Source organism: Trichomycterus rosablanca, chromosome 13, assembly GCF_030014385.1.
Source record: "Trichomycterus rosablanca isolate fTriRos1 chromosome 13, fTriRos1.hap1, whole genome shotgun sequence".
Classification (NCBI taxonomy): Eukaryota; Metazoa; Chordata; class Actinopteri; order Siluriformes; family Trichomycteridae; genus Trichomycterus; species Trichomycterus rosablanca.
Window position 1 is genome coordinate 34,330,300 of NC_086000.1, and position 21,811 is coordinate 34,352,110.

A 21,811-nucleotide genomic window follows, 5' to 3' on the forward strand; every position below is an offset into this window, starting at 1 on the left:
GAAGCAACCGACCTTACTTAAGTTACAAGCTGTATGCTGAGTGTGCAATTGTCTTATGTTTATTATTATTATTTTAAATATATCTTAGATATATCATTTGATAAGTACAGTTATAGTACAGCATGCTCTTTTGTTGTTACAAATAAATACTGATATTTTAATACCATACTTTAAGGTTTTCATCATATCGTATTGTATCATATATCGCCACTTCTCTTATGCCAAGTTCACACTACACGATTTTTGGCCAGATTTCGCTCGGCGGCTGGTCGGTGCTAGATTTGCCGGCTCGGGAGCAAAACTCGGCACTCAGTCGCCATGTGTGAACTACTCAACAACTCCATCCGACCGGCTCACCGAGCGCTCGGCGACCGGATTGAGTTTTTTAGCACGTCAGATATCTGATCTGAGATCTGATCTGAGTGTGAGGGGAAACACAGGAGAGGAGTGTAAACAGGTGGGAGAGGGGGATAATATAGTTTATATCAGAATACATCAGCACACACACAAGTTTTACAGTATTTCTGACCTGATCGTTCTCTACAAAACACCCACGCTGCACTGCAAAAATATTTATTAACCTCCAACTTACTATAGAACAATCCATGCTGTTCGTGTTGCCAAATCCACTCAGATTCATTTATTTTTTACTCTTTGATTTTTACGCTGCACATCAGCGCACAAACTTTGATCGCTCGTTACTTGTTGACGTGCATTTTTGGACGTGGTTTCATCAAACCTCTCGTCACTTCTCGCGTTTGTTTTCGTGACAAAACGTAGTTTGGGAGAGCAGAGAAGCTCGCCTGCGATTCCAGTTGGTGATAGATGGTGTAGTGTGAAACCCCCCTATCACTCATCAGTCGTGTAGTGTGAAATACACTCAGACATCATGGAGCCTGATGAGCTCTCAGCATCGGACGTATGTCTTCACATACGCACCACAACCAATCAGACTAGCTGTACGTTGAGCTCTTGGGACAGGTGAAGCCGGACTGTGCGTTAGCTTTTATGAACCGTGACTCGATTCTTCTTCTGAAGTCTGTAACTCATCAGTCTTTGTACCTTCGACCTCTGGCTCGACCTTGAGCCCTACACGGGTTGTTCAGTTTTATTGATGTACACTGAGGTCACCACTCAATATCCAAACTACAGCTTTTTAGAATGGATTCTCTCTGGAGATACACACAGACTTTAGTCTTGGTTGGTGTGTTCCAGTTCTGTGACCCTAAGGTTGTGAGTTCAAATCCCAAGCGTGCCATTAATCCACAGTTAGAATCGTTTGAACTGGCTAGTGAATCTTCTGAATGTTCGGAGGCATCTCAGACTGATGGGCATAAAGCAGTTTGGAAAGTCTGACTGCATGTTAAATGTGTGGATCTGTGTGGAACTGTACTTAACAGTGTAGATTTCACATCATGTCTCAGTGTAAAAGTAAAACTCAGATGTACATGTTTTAGGCATTTCCTCCAATTTTCTTCCCAATGTAGTCATATCCAATTACCCGATCACAATTCACTTTATCTACTGCTGCTGACCTCCACTCCTGAATGAGGAGACCCATGACTAGGGCCCTATTAAAGGTTTCACAGATTTTTAATAAAAAGTGCCACATTTCACGGCATTAAATTACACTCATAAATGATAGGATGATAGAATAAATGGAAGCTACAATACACAGCACAGCCTTAATAGTTGAATGTAAAGGCTCCGTCTCAAATGCGAAATTCTGCGTTCACAAAATTGGTTGGGAGTTTTCCAGACTGTTTTAAGCTGCTTTAGACTTCGAAATCTTGGGCATTTTTACTAACCGATTGCTAACTAAATTGCCGTAGGATTGCTAGGACCACACCATATTAACCAGAGAACGTGAGGCACTTGAATGTTACGGAGTGGGTGTGATTCACTGTAGAGATTCTGATTTAAGAAACATTTGCAGTTCTACACAGCTGTATGTAGCTGAAGGTTTTGAGACCATTTATAAAACACTTGAAAAACAACTACTGTACAGTGGAACCTCGTTTTAACGGACTAAAAGGGGGAAGCACGGGTCCGTAAAATGGGATTGTCCGAAACAGCCAGGTTTTTTTTAGGGGGTGCGAAAATAAATGAAAACACACAACTCAAATCCACAAAAGTGTTAAACTTGCACATATTACATGCTCATAAAAAGTAAAATAAACAACATAAATATCTACGTAAAAATGTCATGTAAAACCTGTAAATAAATATTAAAGCTGTTGTACCGTACTACTGTGGAGAAATTTAATTTACCTTGTGTAATGGAGGACATGTTTTTTTTGTTGTTGCCGTGATCGTATAGTGGGGAGTTTCTATTATTCTGAGTCTGAAGCGCTGCTGGTGGATACACAGAGAAATAAAACACAGAGAAAAAGGCGAGAACAAAGCGAGCCCCCCGACAAAATAAAGCCTATCGCTCATCAAACAGAGAGACGTGCGCCAGCTAGCGGACAGTTACTGAACTACTGGTGTAGGAACGCTGCTCGCAGGAATTTTAAACAATTGGACCGGGCATTCGGTTTTCCAGATTTTGTCTGTTAAATCCAAACTCCGTCAAATGGAGGTCTGTTAAATGGAGGTTCCAGTGTATTTATTATTGAATGTTTCTGTAAGTAATTTTAAGTGCTGGGTGAGTGTGAACACTTATTTTTACAATTGTTATTAAAAATATCTTTAAATTCTGTCTGCTTTAGCTTGATAAATGTCCCAATTTCGTGACGGCTATCAATCTTTTTGAACATGTTCTCTCCAGACACTTGGAGCCAGTAACTTTTAATAATGCCACACCATTGAAAATGTGAAACCACTTGAAGTAGATCCAGCTGTACATGATCCAGCTAATGCTTGTGCTTGGTTTGCATTGGTCTGATTGACAGGAGACACTAAGACTTTCCTTCTAACCAAAAGAGCAACATCAGTTTTGCTCTCTCAGACTTCTGGCAACTCTCTGTTAACCCACAACCGTGTCTGAAGCCATGAGGATGTTTCCTCTCGGTCAGGCCCTCTGCGCCGCTCTTCTTATCCTCTGCCCGGAAAGACGGGTTGAATCAAGTGAAAACAAAACGGCATGGAAGCGGCCGGTTTGAGGTTTGAAGTCTGATGCTTTTTGGGCGCCAGAATTTCAATTTCATCTGCCAGAATTTGTTTAAAATAATAATTAAAATAGCTCTGTTTGTAAAGACTGATGCTTACGTCGATTTGGAAGGCAGTTTATTGACTCGAGTGACTTCTTCCTGCTATGATCAAATAGATCCGACAAGAACAGCACAGACGAGTGGCAGCTTTCCCACAGCATTTTTCTAAATGACCACAGAACCCATCCAAACCTCATTCTGACATGACTTTCCCATCTGTGATCGATGCCGAGTGTAAGGAGATGAGCTGAAGAGCCGACTGGGAGAATTATGGAATCATTTGGTCATCAGAAAATTTGCCTGCTGGTGCCCAAACTCAAATGCTGGGCCACAAGATAGATGCAGACATTAATAAGGATAAAGAAAAAAATAGTGGCAATAAAGGCGTGCCATTATTTATACTGCATTTCAAGTTAAGCATATAGTGTATCATACAGGGCACTCCCCCCGTGTCCACGTGGGTTTCCTCCCACAGTCCAAAGACGTGCAAGTGAGGTGAATTGTAGACACTAAATTGTCCATGACTGTGTTTGATATAACCTTGTGAACTGATGAATCTTGTGTAGTGAGTAACTACCGTTCCTGTCATGAATGTAACCAAAGTGTAAAACATGACGTTAAAATCCTAATAAACAAACTATCGTTTTGAGATGTTCATTTCCAGGAGTCCTTTAGAGCGTACCAGACCCTACTCCCTGTGTAATTAGGGATTATATTTCTTCCTTTGCTGATCTAGGAGACAGTAGTTAGTCTCAGGCCTATGTAAGTCTATAAATGTAAAATAATATCCATTATGTGCCTTGTGATGACGTAGAAGCAGCAGTTCAGAAAGCTCCCGCTGCGACCGTGTTTTGAACAGAACACAAATTCCTCAAATGTGTAAATTCACCCCGTTAGCTCTAAACATACAGCATGTTGTCAGACCAAATATCTTTCTGGTTTGATTTGCTTTATTTGTTCTGTTCCCTCGTCAGTCCGGATCTCCGTTTATAGAAACGTATCTGTGTGTTTCTCTCTGTAGGGAAACGTCTCTGTTGGAGATTTGAAGACGCTGAAGAAAGGACTGACGCTGTATCATTCTGAATCGCAGCTCTCCGCGCTCTCCAAGCAGCAGGACGCCTTACAAAACGTATGTATGGGTCGTGTGCCGAAACGTTCCCAGAATCCTCCTGTACTGACTGTATTATTTCTCTTGCAGCCTAAAGTTGAAAAACAAAGCATTTAAATTCATATATAGTTCGTATAGTAACTACAGCAGCTGAACTTAATCATTTGGACTGGCGTCCTTATACTCTTTCATTGTGGTGACAATTTGGGGAAGTTCCATAAGGCATGCTTTAACAAGTTTGGTGTAAAGGAACTGCAGCGGTATGCACAGAGACCCTGACCTTAACCAAGGGCTAAATTGGAACGCTGACTGCAGTCAAGCTCATTGGTGTTAAGGTCCTGGACTAGTAATCCGAAGGTTGCTGTTTCAAGCCCCACTTCTGCCAAGTTGCCACTTTTGGACCCCTGAACAAGGCCCTTAACCCTCCATTGCTCAAACTGTATTCAGACATAAATATAAGTCACTTTGGATAAAAGCGTCTGCTAAATGCTGCAAATGGAAATGACTGCAAGTCAAGCCTTTCTATCCATTAGGACAAGTGTCCTCATACTGTTCCATTGTGGTAACAATTTGGGGAAGGCCCTTTTCTGTTACAGCAAGTTCCATAAAGGGATGCTTTATGTTTGGTGTAAAGGAACTTCAGCGGTCTGCACAGAGACCCTGACCTCAACCGAGGGCTAAATCGGAATGCTGATTGCAGTCGTAGCTCAGTGGTTAAGGTACTGGACTAGTAATCAGAAGGTTGCCGGTTTAAGCCCCACTGCTGCCAGGTTGCCACTGTTTGGCCCTTGAGCAAGGCCCTGCAAATGTAAATGACTGTTAACAATTTGGGGAAGGCCCTTTTCTCTTTCAAGTTCCATAATGGCATGCCTTAAGTTTGGTGTAAAGGAACTGTAGTGGTCTGCACAGAGACCCTGACCTCAGTCATGGGCTAAATTAGAACTCTGATCTCACAACTGCTTTCATGACTGATTGTTCCTCCAAGAGTCTGTGGAAATGTGGGCCCAAAGACCAGCAGAACACATTGTTATAGCAATAGGGCAGTTGTAGCCTAGTGGTGAAGGTACTGGACCAGCAATCCAAAGGTTTCTGGTTCAAGCCTCACCAGCCAGGTTGACACTGTTGGGTCCATGAGCAAGGCCCTTAACCCTCAATTGCTTAGACAATATACTATATACAATATACAATATACAATCACGGTACTGTAAGTCACTTTGGATAAAAGCATCTGCTAAATGCTGGAAATGTAAATGTAATAAAAAATAAACAAATGCTCTCAACAAGCTCATGGTCTCAATCCTTACCCATGTATAAACAATTGATACCAAACCCATACTCCGCAATCCACTTTCATAATTAGGATTGTTTGGAACTTCATTCCCTGTCCTGCTGTAATCGCTCCATGTTTCCTGCCTGCATTTTGTCTACGTCAACACTCATTGTGCCCCCCTAAGAGAGCGCCTATAGAGTTTCACCAGCAGAACCCAGGAGATTTTGAACCCAGGAGATCTCTGTGTGGAGAGGTCACGAGGATCTGAGATCCCTGCAGGAGGGCGTTTGTTCAGAATGGAACTGCTGAACCTAGAACAGACCTGCTGTCTATACTTCATATTTATAGGGTGGCATGGTGGCTCGGTGGGTAGCACTGTCGCCTCACAGCAAGAAGGTCCTGGTTTTGATTAACAGGTGGAGCAATCAGGGGCCTTTCTGTGTGGCATGTTCTCCCCGTGTCTGTGTGGGTTTCCTCCAGGAGCTCCGGTTTCCTCCCACAGTACAAAGACGTGCAAGTGAGGTGAACTGGAGATACAAAATTGTGTAACCAGTAACTCATGAATCATGAATGTCACCAAAGTGTGTAAAACATGACGTTAAAATCTTAATAAATTAATAAATAAATAAACTATATTAATAACTCTGTCCTTTATCTTACAGCTGTAGGTTTTAGTTTAAAAGTGCATAAGATCAAAGGTTTAATCTACAGCAGCTAAATTCACATTTATAACATTTAGGAGACACTTTTTTCCAAAACCACTTACAATCCAAGCAATTGAGGTTTAAGAGTCTTGCTCAGGAGTCCAACAGTGGCGACTTGGCAGTGGTGGGGCTTGAACTGGCATGTTTCTGATTACTAGTCCAGTTCCTTAACCACTGAGCTACCACTTGTTCCCCCACAGACATTGCTAGCCATTATACCGCCTTCATGGTGCAGAGAGGATGGAGGGTCTTTGTCAAGGGCCCAACACTGGTTGCTTGTTGGAGTCGTGATTCAAACCCCTAATGCTTAGTTCACACTACGCAAGTTTAGCAGACAGATGTGCCAGCTCGGAGGCATATCGGCTGTACGTTTTGTTTTTGGCACTCATTTTCTTTTCTTTTTTTTACCTTTCTGCAAATTCTCATAACAACAAAGAATTCAGCAGTCAGGAAATACGACACAGACTGGCACTTGGCAGAGCAAGAAGGAAGGAACCGGGAAAGATCTCCAGATGTGAAGATTCATCTCTCTAAAGAAAGAGCAGAATTGTTCAGACTGGTGAAAGCTGAACAGGAAGAATATCACTGACTTTGAACTCCACTGCTTGCTAAGCCTCTACTAAGTGAAAGAAAAACAAATGCATCCTCGACCAGATCAAATCTAACCTCTCTCTCCGAGCCCAGATAACCCAACTGAAGCTCTGTTATTATGGACACATTGTGAGAAGAACCAGTTTATTGGAAAAGATAATTATGCTCGGAAGAGTTGAAGGATGAGCTCTAGAAGAATAATGAACGAGCCAGACATGATGTTCTGGAGAAACACAAACCAAATGGACACCAGAAGTTGGAATCCACTTGGCTGAACTTTGATAAATAATAATAATTACAAAAATAATAACAACAACAGACAAGTGTTCCGTACGCCTTCAATCTGAGTGTGATGGCTAGCATGTGCTTCCTTCAAGTCACTGCCCAATATTTTTTTTTACTGCTCTTGCCGTGTCATAGGGTCACTGTAAAGCATTAGATTGGTGCACTAACTGCCCCTTGCTGTAAATATAAAACCTCACACATTCCCGGTTATTGATCGGTGGGGGCGGCTCGGTGGGTAGCACAGTTGCCTCACAGCAAGAAGGTCCTGGGTTTGATTCCCAGGTAAAGCGGTTCTGGCCCTTTCTGTGTGAAGTTTGCATGTTCTCCCCGTGTCTGTGTGGGTTTCCTCCCACAGTACAAAGACGTGCAAGTGAGGTGAACTGGACATACTAAATTGTCTGTGAATGAGCTTGGCATTAACAACTTGAAATGATGAATCATGGGTAACCAGTAATTACCTGTCCTGTCATTAATGTAACCAAAGTGTAAAACATGACATTAAAGTCCTTCAGCCATAACATTAAAACCACCTCCTTGTTTCTACACTCGCTGTCCATTTTTTCAGCTCCACTTACCATATAGAAGCACTTTGTAGTTCTACAATTACTGACTGTAGTCCATCTGTTTGTCTACATACCTTTTGAACCTGCTTTCATGCTGTTCTTCAATGGTCAGGACCACCACAGAGCAGGTATTATTTGGGTGTTGGATCATTCTCAGCACTGCAGAGACACTGACATGGTGGTGGTGTGTTAGTGTGAGTTGTGCTGGTATGAGTGGATCAGTGGATGAGTGGAGTTTTTAAATACTGTGTCCACTCACTGTCCACTCTATTAGACGCTCCTACCTAGTTGCTCCACCTTGTAGATGTAAAGTCAGAGACGATCGCTCATCTATTGCTGCTGTTTGAGTCGGTCATCTTCTAGACCTTCATCAGTGGTCACAGGACGCTGCCTACAGGGCGCTGTTGGCTGGATGTTTTTGGTTGGTGGACTATTCTCAGTCCAGCAGTGACAGTGAGGTAATTAAAAACTCCAGCAGCGCTGCTGTGTCTGATCCACTCATACCAGCACAACACACACTAACACACCACCACCATGTCAGTGTCACTGCAGTGCTGAGAATGATCCACCACCTAAATAATACCTGCACTGTGGTGGTCCTGTGGGGGTCCTGACCATTAAAGAACAGGGTGAAAGGGGGCTAGCAAAGCATGCAGAGAAATAGATGGACTACAGTCAGTAATTGTAGGTCTCCAAAGTGCTTCTGTATGGTAAGTGGAGCTGATAACATGGACAGTGAGTGTAGAAACAAGGAGGTGGTTTTAATGTTATGGCTGATCGGTGTATTTATTGGTGGTGTTTCGGTCTGTAGTAGTGAGATGAATACAAGCTCTCCCAAACAAACATCATGGGCACGTACGCTCTCCTGGATCCTGACTAGTTATGACTGATGAATCGTATTAATGATATACTTTTTGTGTTTGCTGCACCCTCAAGGTGCTTCAGCGGAGCACCTCTTCTAAACCCACACTCAGTTGTTCTTTCCAAGTGGAAGAACTCGCCATGTAAACATCTCTCAGACTCGAGGAACAACAGAGCAATTAAAAGCCTGAGTCTGTTCTCACGGGAGATTTAAGTTTGTTTAGCGTTTCATGCTCAGCTGAATCAGCAGCTGCCTGAAGCCTCCATCCACCATCGCACCGCACTGCTCCACACCGCACCGCTCCACACCGCACCGCTCCGCACCGCACCGCAGGACAGTTTAATGAGACGAACACTTCTTAATTTAGACCATCCTCTTCTTCATCACCGCCCACTTCATCCAGCTCTTGCAGTTTGTGTGCCTGAGGTGGTGTTCTATCTCCTCCACCTCCTCTCCTCAGAAGAAAGGTCACGAACAGCGCCGTGGATGTTCCAGCCCCCTAGCTCTCACTAATCAAAACGTTCATCGGCCATGACAGGCTAAGTAGGCACGCTCGCTCGGCCTACTTTTGTACAGCAGCGGCTTCCTCGGAAAAGAGAAATCAATTAGAGCGCGCCAGAGGTTTCATCCACAGAGACGACAGGGCCGATTTTAAACCGAGGATTTTACTGTGAAAGGCAGGAGCACCCGGAACAAGAGGAGATCAGGTCTCAGTGTCTCGTTAGCATCACTTTTAACTTTCACTTCGGACACGGAGACGGCGAGGGCGCTGAATAATGCAGTAACATGCTGCTGAAACACTGATCAGGTGTTTCAATTACCTGAGAAACGGGTCGTTCACACAGACCTCTGGCTGATCGAACCTGTACCTGGAACAAGGGTCCTTTTAATGCCAAGTTCACACTACACGACTTTCCAAGTCGTCAGGTCACTGTACAGTTCACACTACACGACTGATCGGCGATAGGGGGTCTCACACTACACCATCTATCACCAACTGGAATCACAGGCGAGCTTCTCTGGTCTCCAAACTACGTTTTGTCACGAAAACAAACACGAGAAGTGAGGAGGGGTTTAATGATAACACGTCCCAAAATGCACGTGAACAAGTAGCGAGCGATCAAAGTTTGTGTGCTGATGTGCAGCGTAAAATCACGAAGAAAAAATAAATGAATCTGAGTGGATTTGGCAACGTGAACAGTATGGATTGTTCTATAGTGAGTTGGAGATTAATAAATATTATTTGCAATGCAGCGTTTGTGTTTTGTAGAGAACGATAAGGTCAGAAATACTGTAAAACTTGTGTGTGCGCTGATGTATTCTGATATAAACTATATTAAGCCCCTGTCCCACCTTTTTACACTCCTCCCCTGGTCTTCCCCTCACACCGTATCCTGCGTTCTCATTGGCTGTTCGACATAGCACTCATTGCCAGTCGGACAACTCAGATCCAGATATCTGACATGCTAGAAATCTCGCCTCAGTCTCTCGGATCGAGCTGTTGAGTAGTTCACACAGCGATTGAGAGCCGAGTTTTAATCGCCGAGCAAACGCAGAGTTGACCCTGAGCCGGCAAATCTAGCGCCGGCCAGTCGGCGAGCGAAAATCAGGGCAAAAATCATGTAGTGTGAACTAGACATTAGAAAAACAACAACAAAAAATGTCCACTAGATGATTTAATTAATTTGTTTCACTGTACGCAGCCTGGACAATCCATTGCAGGGCATCACACACTTTGGTTAGTGGAAGGAAACTGAAGTACTTGATACCAAAGGAAACCCACATGTCCACACACACACACACACACACACACACACACACAGTTACTGGATTCCTGGATTAAACCCAAGATCCCATAGCAGTGAGGATCAAACACCAGTCAGTAGGGATGTAACGATACTCTCTACCCACGATGCGATACGATTCACGATACTGGGTTCACGATACGATTTTTGATTGGTGAAGGCTGAGGGTGTCACCCGCCCTCTCCGACACATGCACAGTTGCCGATCGCTTCTTTTCCCCTGCCAGAGACGGGGTCTTGAAGAGAGCAGTATCCTGTACAGACCCATGCACTGCCATCCGTGATTAGCCGTTCCCAGTGCAGGCACCTCAGCCGGTCAGCAAAAGAACCCCGTTCAGCCCCACAGCCAGTCGTGTGTCTGTATAGGAGCCCAGCTAGATGACAGCAGAGCTGAGATTCGAACTCAAGAGATCAAGATCTTAGCACTGGTGGACATGAATCCTTATTTTGATGGACTTTTGATCATGGTCTCTGAATACTAAACTGGGTGAGGAGGCTTTGTCATTAGTGGTACATCAGACTGGACCATGTTTCAGCATGGCCACAAATGTGGTGACTTTAAGCACGGCCTGTGCCCGTGGGTGTACTGGTGTCAGTAGTGGATGAAAAGATCTCAGGCTTTACTCACTGTGAGTGTGTTGGTGACTGTAAATGAGCAGTGGAGAGCAGCGTGTGAGGGTCTCCTCCCCATCAGCTCTCTGCTTTCAGTCCCGCTGCTGGAATGCAGGCTCGGTTGTTGTTGATTTACCGCTAGAATGAAACTCAAAAGACTGTGTCCAAACAGGACCTCGGCAGCCCTGACCCATTTAAAGAGCGCTTTGTTGATGCGCTCGATGCACCGTACCCATGAGGGCAGCGCTGGCAAAGATGCGCTCTAATGAGACGGATAAACCCTGGATAAAAATGGCTACATCTAACTAGCTCTCATCACGGCTTTCCTGTGTAATAAATGTCTCCTGTTATGTGTGGTAGTTTTGTTATTTTGGCACTAAATGAGAACGTTCTGCTTCGCAGGGCACAGCTCGGCTTCCTGGGGGAGATCTGACCTCGCCAGTCACCCCCTACCTGCCCTCTGCTCAGAAACCCGAGGCCCTGGTTCACGCCATGAAGGTAGTGCATTATACATTTTATACAGTGCATGTTTTTGCTTTATCTTTATGGGTGATTAGGTGTTAATTTATGGGTAATGCATATTGAATTTATTTAAATATTTATTTAACCCTTTGATGCACAAGCTAAGCAAACCCCTTCTAATGCACAACATGGGTGGAAAATGACCCATATTCATCCATTCAAGAATATTTTCATATGCACATTTGTCAGTTATTCATGTATTTGCTGCCTTAGCTAATAAAAGCTATCTATACTAGAATATGTAAACAGCCAGCAAGCAAATAGTATTGGACATATTCCAGATTCAAGAGCCTAATCTTTGGTTGTCTTTCAAAAGATCAGTAAATATGTTTTTGACTACAAACACTTACAAATGTCAGTAGTTTCTGTCAAATTCCATAGTAAATTTTTGACCCATGTTGTGCATTAGAAGGGTAGTGATACAAAAATGATTTTTATTAAAAAAGCAAAAAATATAAAACTGAAATAAGGATTTGTGATGATCAAAAACAAGTTAATTGAAAAATTCATGGAAGCTTGAATGACGAAATTAATTTATTGCAAAGATATAGAAAATAAAAACTCAGTTGGGTCACTTTTGACCCAGATTGTGCATCAAAGGGTTAAAATTAGGGCTGTCAAACGATTAAAAATTTTAATCGCGATTAATCTCAGAATTTCATATAGTTAATCGCGATTAATCGCATTAAAAAAAATCTGTGTAAATGTTATAGAAAACAAGGATTTTTAAGTGAAATGTTACAATTAAAATGGTGAACACATTTTATGCTAAATGTACTGATGTTAAAAACTGCTGGGACAAGAGAAAACTGTAAGGGAGTTTTATTCACTCACATACTAGGCAGTAATACTATCCAATGGTTTGATGGACGTTTCTACACGAAGTGAGTGTGTTTTGACCCTTTGGGGCTTCCATAGTTCATGGACAACGTGCTTGACTCAGCTGTCCGGTATTCTTTACCGTAACAGAATAAGTTAATAAAGTGTTCTGCTCCCGACAACTTGTGAATATAGCGTGTATTTATTTCTTTATTATGCAAGTGCAGATGCTACGACGCTCTTTTACATTTTGTTAACAAACCGCAAATGAAAAACGGTGACATGTCCGACATTAAAACGTTTGTTCTACCAGTGTCTCAACATGAACTAGAATTTGCGTTAATGGCACTATTTATCTTAATCGCGTTAAATTGAGATTGCGTTAATGCGTTATTATCGCGTTAACTTCGACAGCCCTAGTTAAAATCAAATCCACAGCGAAGTAAAAAGTGCAATACGTCAAGGGGACTGAATACTTTTGGAACCCACTGTATTCTGTGATGGTTTATAAATTCTGTACACTACAAAACAGCAAGCTTTTATTCCTTAGTAGAAGCTTTGGTCCAGATTGTGGCTTTTTAAATACAGTTCAGTGAAACCTTTGCTAAATTATACCTTAAATATAACTTTATTCCTTACATAATCAACAATAAACAAATTCAGGCTCGTCAGGGACAGTTTAACTGTTTTTGGTACACAGAGGGAGACGTTAGCTGGCGTGCTAGCGGGTTGTGCCACTACATCCCATTGGTTTGAATGGCCTGAGGCTAACTGTGTTAGCTTAGTAAGTGAAAACTGTGGTGACGTACTCGCCGTAATTGCTGTCTACGTAGGTTGTCTAAATAATCTACCTTATGAGTTTGATGTCTTATTAGAATCCTCTCTACCGAGGCAGCTGCTCAGGTAGGCAGTAGGCAGCAAGGCAGCTCACTAGGTTTTCAAACAGACCCTACATGTTTTTTTGTTTCAGTTTTCCCCCTAATATAGATGTATCCACTTACCCAATCATAATTCACCTCTACTGCTGCAGACCTCCACTCCTGACCAACACGTGTGCTCATGCGTTTCCCATTATCCGCCATCTCTGTTCAGGCGCCATCGATCAGCCAGCAGAGGTCGTAATTGCAGCAGTTATGAGGAAACCCTGTTCAGCCTTTGTCCCGCCCCCTATAGACACACAGCCACGTGTCTGTGTAGATGCCCAGCCGGCTGATAGCAAAGCTGAGATTCGAGCTAGAGATTTAACCACTGCGCCACTCAAGAAGCAGTCACTGAAACACATAACGAATGGTGCTTGTGATTACCCCGACTGCAAGCTGCTCTCTTTTTCCATTTGTTAGGTGTTGGAGGTCCACGAGAACCTGGACAGACAGATTCCTGAGGACTATGAGGAGGATCTGAGTGAGAAGGAGAAAGCGATCGTGAGGGAAATGTGTAACGTAAGTCTGCTTTCGAATGCTCGTATTTATACCTGAATGCAGTGTGTTCCCTCTACACTGAAGCGTGTCTTTGCAGATCGAATTATAGCTCACTGTTTTCAGAGCAACTGGTTGATGATGAAAATTCCACATACTGTCAGAATAATGTCCAAACCATCTGACAAAGTGCTGCTATTACAGTGACACTACAGGTTATAGCCCGTGTTTTATTACACAACGGAGCACTAATGCAGTTTTCTGTAGTAACCACTCCTGAGTTACACATGTGTGAAAGTAAAAATAGACCAGAGGTGAGAATTTTATGTACATTTGGTTACAAAAGAGTGCAGTTAAGGGCTAGATTTATTAACAACAGCTAAACCGCTGCTGTACAGGTCATAATCTGCTACAACATGTCTGTAGGGGAATATCAGGCTCAAAAGTAATACCTAATGCATTGAAACGTAATGTAAAATATTGTGGGATTAATTAAAAAAACAAAAAACAGGATCTCTTACTTCATCCTGACCTTGATTGGTTGGCTTTAATGTCCTTCGGATCTTTCCAGAACTAAATGAAGCCCACCCTTTCTATATACCAGTGGTCCCCAACCACGTGGGAGCAGCGTCTCTTTGCAGCGAAAAAAAAAGGCAATTTTACACCGTTTGTGAGCAGTGTAATTAAATCCTCCTTCCCCGCCGGTCCGTGTAATTATATCTTATATGAAACCGGTCCGTGGTGCAAAAAAGGTTGGGAAGCGCTGCTGTATACACTACAAAACCCAAGCAATGATGTCCATCTTTCTCTGTAAATGATAGTGGTAGGTTAGTAGTAATGGTACTGAACTAGTAATCGGAAGGTCTTCTGAAAAATATACACTTCTGTGATGAATTTCTCAGTCTAAGAGTAAATAAGATACACAGAGATTTATTATTTAAACCATTTAACCTTATCTTTTTTTTTTAATGTTTATAGCTGCTACTTGTATCCATTAAACTACACAGGATCACCCATAATGACAGTGACATAAAAAGCTGAAATCTCTCATCCCATCCTCTTGGGCAATCAATAGCTGGGATTGTGTTGGCCTGAATACGTCATCTGGAGTAAAAGCATCTGCAAAAATGTAAACGTCTGCCGATTTATAGAACAATAGCTAAGGATTTAAGTGCTCCCAAGGATCACAGTGGTCTCAATAATTTTTTAGCGGGCATAATTGGCAGTGCCTGCATCAGACACATTTCTGCTAGGGCGGGAGGACCGGACTATGTGGGTGGGGTCTTCCTGATTAGCAGATAGAGAGGGCATGTGCAGTGTACATAGGTTAAAAAAGGGTTCCGCTAAGGAGGAGGCGTGAGCAGCAATATACCCACCTCGACTACAATCAGGCATCCTCCAGCAGCGGAAGACAAATTGACTACGCTAAATTGAGCTACACGGTATCACCCATAATGACAGTGACATAAAAAGGTGATAAAATCAAAAGCTGAAATCTCTCATCCCATCCTCTTGGGCAATCACTAGCTGGGATTGTGTTGGCCTGAATACGTCATCTGGAGTAAAAGCATCTGCAAAAATGTAAACGTCTGCCGATTTCCTCAGATTTGGGCAATGTATAGGTCAGGAACAGGGTATAGAACAATAGCTAAGGATTGGAGTGCTCCCAGGATCACAGTGGTCTCAATAATTTTAAAATAGAAGGTTGGAACAACCGTAAACCTTCCCAAATTGGGCATCTGGGCAACATTGGCCTTGTTGCCAAGAGACATCCACCTCTGCAGCACTATAAACCAGGTCTTTATGACAAAGTGGCAGGACGGAAAACATTTTTGAGTAATAAGCATATGATAGCTTGCTTGAAGTTTGCTAAACAGCATTATGGAGAATTCTGCTAAGATGAGGGAACAGATTTTCTTGATTGATAAGCTGAAAACTCATTGGGCAGAACAGCAAACACCGTGTCTGGTGAAAAACAGGCACTATACATTACCTGGCTAATACCATCACTAGCACGAAACCCTGACGAGAAGGCATCATGCTATAGGGTGCTTCTAAAAGGCCTGAAGCATACAGCCAAAACAACACTGGAGTGACTTCAGGGCTTTTGTCTGTCCTTGAGTGGTCCAGCCAAAGCCCAGACTTGAAACCCATCTGTGGAGAAACCTGAAGATCACAGAAGCTGTTCACAGACGCTCTCCATCCAGTCTGTTGGGGCTTGAGAGGATCTGAAATGAAGAATTGGATGAGAGATTTCAGCTTTTGATTTTCATTACCTTTTTATGTCACTGTCATTTATGTCATTGTCATTTAGGAATTTATGTAAACCAATCACAGAAACGTATGTTTTTCATAAGCCTTCACTGACTGCACCAACACCTCTCCTTAGACGTCTGTAGTAAGTGAGCTGTGTGTATTTTCTGTTTTCTTTTAGCGTATATTGACATTTTGATTGGTACCGTTTCTTTACTCTGCTCCAACACACCTGACTCTACTCATCCCCTCATTAACAAACCCTCCCTGAGGTTAAAAGAGGTTAAATAGTAAAATATGTGCTTTGGGGTTACAGCAGGGTCAGGAATGAGAACACGCCGCTCTAATCAATGCTGTTTCATAATCAGGACCAGAACAGTCTGAGGAACCTTCAGAGAAACGTGATCATGCTTTACGAGTGTCGCCAGCATGTTTTGTTAGTTCTACCGGCACAGCTTCGATGAGGACGGTGTTTTAGTGACCACAGCGGTGGAATTTTTACGACTGGTTTTTACTGCAGGATCTCTATGGGGTTTATGGTGCAGTTTGCAGAGCATTTAAAAATGAATGGAGAAAACAATGCAGGTCTGTTGACGTCCTCTCAGCTGTGGAGAAGCAAAATTGGACAGATTGGCAAAGAAAAGGAGGAAGATCGCAGACAGAACAGATTGATGCTAGACCAAGTGGACAGGATTACTCAGTTTAGAACAAAGCAGAGCGGATCAGGACAGGATTAGGATGAAAAGCCTCCGTCACATCAGGTGGTTTGGGATTACTTGTGACGGAAACTTCCGGCGTGTAAATTTATCTAGAGAAACAGATGTAACTTTGCACATTTTGATCTGTAAATTTATACCAGTGAATGTACCACCACCCAAACAACCTGTTCCTGGGGGTCCAATAGGGGGTCCAATTAGGGGAATGGGGGTCTAGTGAGCTGCCTTGCTGCCCACTTCATTACCTGGGCAGCTTCCTATGTCCCAAAATGACAGCACTTTATTAAAATATTACTTATTACTAATATTATTACTAAATAATAATAATAATAGCTTAGAAAATAACAAATGAATGTACATACCAAGTAGGTGTGCCTAATACATACATATATACTGTATATACTGTATATATATATATATATATATATTAGGGCTGTCGAAGTTAACGCGATAATAACGCATTAACGCAATCTCAATTTAACGCGATTAAAAAAAATAGTGCCGTTAACGCAGATTCTAGTTCATGTTGAGACTTGACTGGTAGAACAAACGTTTTAATGTCGGACTTGCCACCGTTGTTCATTTGCGGTTTGTTAAAATAATATAACTGAGCGTCGTAGGGATGCACTTGCATAATAAAGAAATAAATACACGGTATATTCACAAGTTGTCGGGAGCAAAACACTTTATTAACTTATTCTGTTACGGCACTGAATACCGGAGTCAAGCACGCTAGTCCATGAACTATGGAAGCCCCAAAAAGGTCAAAACACACTCACTTCGTGTAGAAACGTCCACTTTTCACATTTCACTTAAAAAACATTGTTTTCTATAACATTTACACAGATTTTATTTAATGCGATTAATCGCGATTAACTATTTGAAATTCTGAGATTAATCGCGATTAAAAAAATTTATCGTTTGACAGCCCTAATATATATATATATATATTAGGGCTGTCAAACGATAAATTTTTTTATATATATATACAGTATATACACACACACACTAATCAGCCATAACATTAAAACCACCTCCTTGTTTCTACACTCACTGTCCATTTTATCAGCTCCACTTACCATATAGAAGCATTTTGTAGTTCTACAATTACTGACTGTAGTCCATCTGTTTCTCTGCATGCTTTGTTAGCCCCCTTTCATGCTGTTCTTCAATGGTCAGGACTCTCCCAGGATCACTACAGAGCAGGTATTAGTTGGGTGGTGGATCACTGACTTGGTGGTGGTGTGTTAGTGTGTGTTGGTATGAGTGGATCAGACACAGCAGCGCCGCTGGAGTTTTTAAATACCGTGTCCACTCACTGTCCACTCTATTAGACACTCCTACCCAGCAGTGACAGTGAGGTGTTTGAAAACTCCAGCAGCGCTGCTGTGCCTGATCCACTCATACCAGCACACACCAACACACCACCACCATGTCAGTGTCACTGCAGTGCTGAGAATGATCCACCACCTAAATAATACCTGCTCTGTGGTGGTCCTGACCATTGTGGAGCTGATAAAATGGACAGTACATGTAGGAACAAGGAGGTGGTTTTAATGTTATGGTTGCTCGGTTTATATACATGTATAGTACAATGACATTCTTGTTTGGAATCGTTCACGTGTATGGAGAGCCTCGCTGGGCTCAATGTGACTTCCCATCTTCACACTCCCAGGTGCCCTGACCAGTCCTGGAGATCACACGTCACAGTAGTTTGCAGATTGGTACAGAACGGACTGAGGGAGATCAGGTCAGGCCAAGGTAGAGGGGCCTCTGCTAAAACCAACGGGGGCCAGGGTGGGGAGTGTGGGAGCTACAAAGCTGAACTGTTCCCTCATAGACATGTCTGTACTCACAGAACCCTCGCCTGTCAGGGCCACAATCACTGACGTGACACACAGCCACAATGACTCCTTTATTCTCAGTGGAATTAGACCTTCATGTGTCAGTGTGGCATCGACCCCCGCCGCCCTCTTCACTCGCTCCATAACTGAAACTTTATATAACACCTGCCCCCCTCTCTCTCTCTCCTCCCTCCTCCTTTCTTCTCTGTTTCTTCTTCTGAACTATGTTCAGGTGGTTTGGCGGAAGCTCGGCGATGCAGCAGGTTCCAAACCATCCATACGGCAGCATCTCTCTGGAAACCAGTTTAAAGGCCCTATGTAGCTCCGCCATCCATCGGCACACGGCGACAAACCGACACCAAGCTGTCCAGGAGAAGAGGAGGACCACCACTTCAGCACTTTGGAGCCGAATCAGTACACGGAACTGCACTCCTACCGCTCACTGCTGACAGTCTACAGCTTTCATTTGCTTCATTTGCTCAAGCCGCCTGATCAAATCCAGTGATCAGGGTCAGGAACGAGGTGCGTTTCCACTGGTTTCTCGAAACCTTTGCAAGAACTTCCACACAGTTACTGGATGAGCTGGATTTCGGAAACTGAGACAGTCATGTACTGTGTGACATTTAGCAGTGATGAAGTATGAAATAGTTAAATACAATTAAATATGCTTCAGCAAACTTACAAATGCAGTTTTAGCCTGGTGGCCATTCTGTAAAGCTCAAGTTTGACCGATTTGCAACATTCAGTACAACAGCGTCCTGCTAAGTAGCCACTTCTTATCATTTACGTTTGCGGCATCACAATTATGACTGAATACAGTTTGCTCAGGGGCCCAACAGTGGCAAATTGGCAGTGGTGGGGCTTGAACCAGCAACCTTCTGAATACTAGTCCAGTACCTTAACCACTGAGCTACCACTGTCCACTTGCCAGTGTTAGGTTCCCACACAGAGCCACGTTAGACTCAATGTGACCCCCCCCCCCATCCCCACTCTCACAGGCTCCTTGACCAGTCCTGGGGTTCACATGTCGCAGTGGGAAAAAACCCATCCAACCTTCCCTCCCTCAAACACGGCCAACTGACACCTAGCCAGGTCGATAGCTCTGCTGAGATCCGAACTGGCGGGTTTGAACACTCCACAGTGGGGTGCTAGCAGGTCAGACCGCTGCACCATTCACGCTTACATTTATTTTACATTTGGCATTTAGCAGATGCTTTTTATACAAAGTGACTTACATTACTGTGACCGAATATTATCCCAGCAATTAAAGGTTAAGGGCCTTGCTGAAGGGCCCAACAGTGTCAACCTGGCAGTTACCAGTGACCTTTCAATTACTAGTCCAGTACCTTAACCGCCAGGCTACAACTGCCCTGTGTGCCCAACAACATATTTCTTCCTGTAGCTGGGAGCACTTGGGTTTACATATTTACAAGACGTGTGTTCCAAGCCTAAGAAAAAAAAGAAACCTGTGCAGAATTCATTCCAGTGTCCTGTTTAGTGGTTTTGAGTTTGCAGAAAGATTTGACCCAGGAGCTGGAAGTGGATCTGGTTCCTCCGGTGGAAACGCACCTAATGCTGCATTCACAAGGTTTAAAAACATTTATTCATGTCTTTTCTCCCTTTTTCTCCCGAGTTAGCGTAGCCAATTAGTCTTCTGCTGCTGGGTATCCCGATTCGTTCGAGGAGAGTATATCTCCCTGCTCCACGCCCCCTCCGACGCGTGCGCAGTCCTTCAAACCCTTCTTTTTCACCACATTCGCACATGAGGCTCATCCACTTGTGCACTGGCGCCTCGCCAGGGTCCTTGCACAGCGTTTGAAGACCCCACCTACTTAGGCTGGCCTTTTTCCCACCCAGCAGACACGGTGGCCAGTTTTTGTCTGCTGCAGGCACTGCCAATTGTGCTTGCTAGATGGCGCCCAGTCGAGATTCAAACTGGTGTGCTAGCGGAATTATAATATTGAAAGTGACTCATTTCATGCTTACTGTATTTCGCTGCACTACGAGTAGTGACTGGTGTAGTAACATCTCCCAGTAAGCCAGTGGAATTGTGTCTTTAATGACGCTTTGCAGTTCAGACTCCTAATTCCATGATTCAGAATCCCAAATGCACTAACAATCACGTGTTCTGACATTCGAAAAACCCATAAATATCCTTATGAACGCAGCTTCACATTTCTGAGTTCCTGAATAATGTTTCTACTCAAGCAGGATTCAGTACGGCAGCTACTGAATCCGTTACTAACAGACTGACAGTCTGAAGCGTCAGTTTTGCTTGATAAACCCTGAACACTCCTGTGGAAATGTAGCTGAACCACTTATTTTAAACCTGTACTGCTTTTAATGTGGATACGTTTTAAACAACCCATGCTAAATACGTTGTAGCAGACTAGCCTGTCTTTTTATTTACTTAACTACGTTCCAGGATTGCTTCGCTCTTTGCTTTTTCGGAGAACAGATCTGCCCAGGGATTTTCTCACACCTACACGTTTTATATTTATGCCAAAATGAATAAATAAACAAATAAACAGAGCGCTGTTTGGTTTTGGACGTTGTTGTTACATCAGTCATTCCAGTGATGTGCTGTGCTGTACACACTGTCGTCTACGTACCGAGGTGTTTTATTATAGACCTGTGTGACAATCATGATATTCTATAGGTCTTAAACCTCATTCTAATCCAGAACTGTGCAAATGCTGTTTGAATGTTTCTGTTTTTAATTATTTGTGTATCCTGCTAGTACTGGAATATTACTGTGTAAACTGGAACTTTCCGCTTATATTAACATCGTTCATCAGCCAAGACCAGATATTACGAGTCTGAAGTTTGCTTCTTTAGTTTTGCGCTGAAGCTAATGTAGCTAATAAGCGATGATTCCTTTAAACTGCCCCCATTAGTAGTCGCCAAAGCAGGTCCTTCAACCTCATATATATATTTTTTTATATATATATATTTTGTTTATGCATTTTCTCCCGACTTTTTAGCGCGTCCAATTGCCCGATTGCATCACGCTTCCCCTTCACGCTTCACTAATGCCTTTTCCCGCTCTGATCTGAGGAAAATGAAGCTAACCCACATCCCCTCCGACACATGGGCAGCAGCTGTATGCATTTTGTCACCCACACTAGGCGAGTGCATATATATATATGCGGATCAGCCCTGTGTACAGAGAGACACACCCTGACAGCACTCTTTTCTCACCTCTGTGCAGGCGCCATCGATCAGCCAGCAGAGGTCGTAATTGCACCAGTCATGAGAGAGACCCATATCCGGCTTAATCCCACCCCTATA

At 43.2% G+C, this 21,811-nt stretch overlaps 1 protein-coding gene across 1 annotated transcript in view; it reads left to right on the forward strand.

Moving 5' to 3' along the window:
• ccdc85ca (coiled-coil domain containing 85C, a) overlaps positions 1-21,146 on the forward strand; it is a 103,562-nt gene extending 82,416 nt beyond the window's left edge. Inside the window, exons 3-6 of the mRNA XM_063007301.1 lie at positions 4,174-4,281; positions 11,354-11,449; positions 13,633-13,731; positions 18,753-21,146. Of these exons, the coding sequence (XP_062863371.1) occupies positions 4,174-4,281; positions 11,354-11,449; positions 13,633-13,731; positions 18,753-18,842 (393 nt within the window). The 3' untranslated portion in view covers positions 18,843-21,146. The remainder of the gene's footprint in view (positions 1-4,173; positions 4,282-11,353; positions 11,450-13,632; positions 13,732-18,752) is intronic.
• The last annotated feature ends 665 nt before the right edge of the window (positions 21,147-21,811 follow it).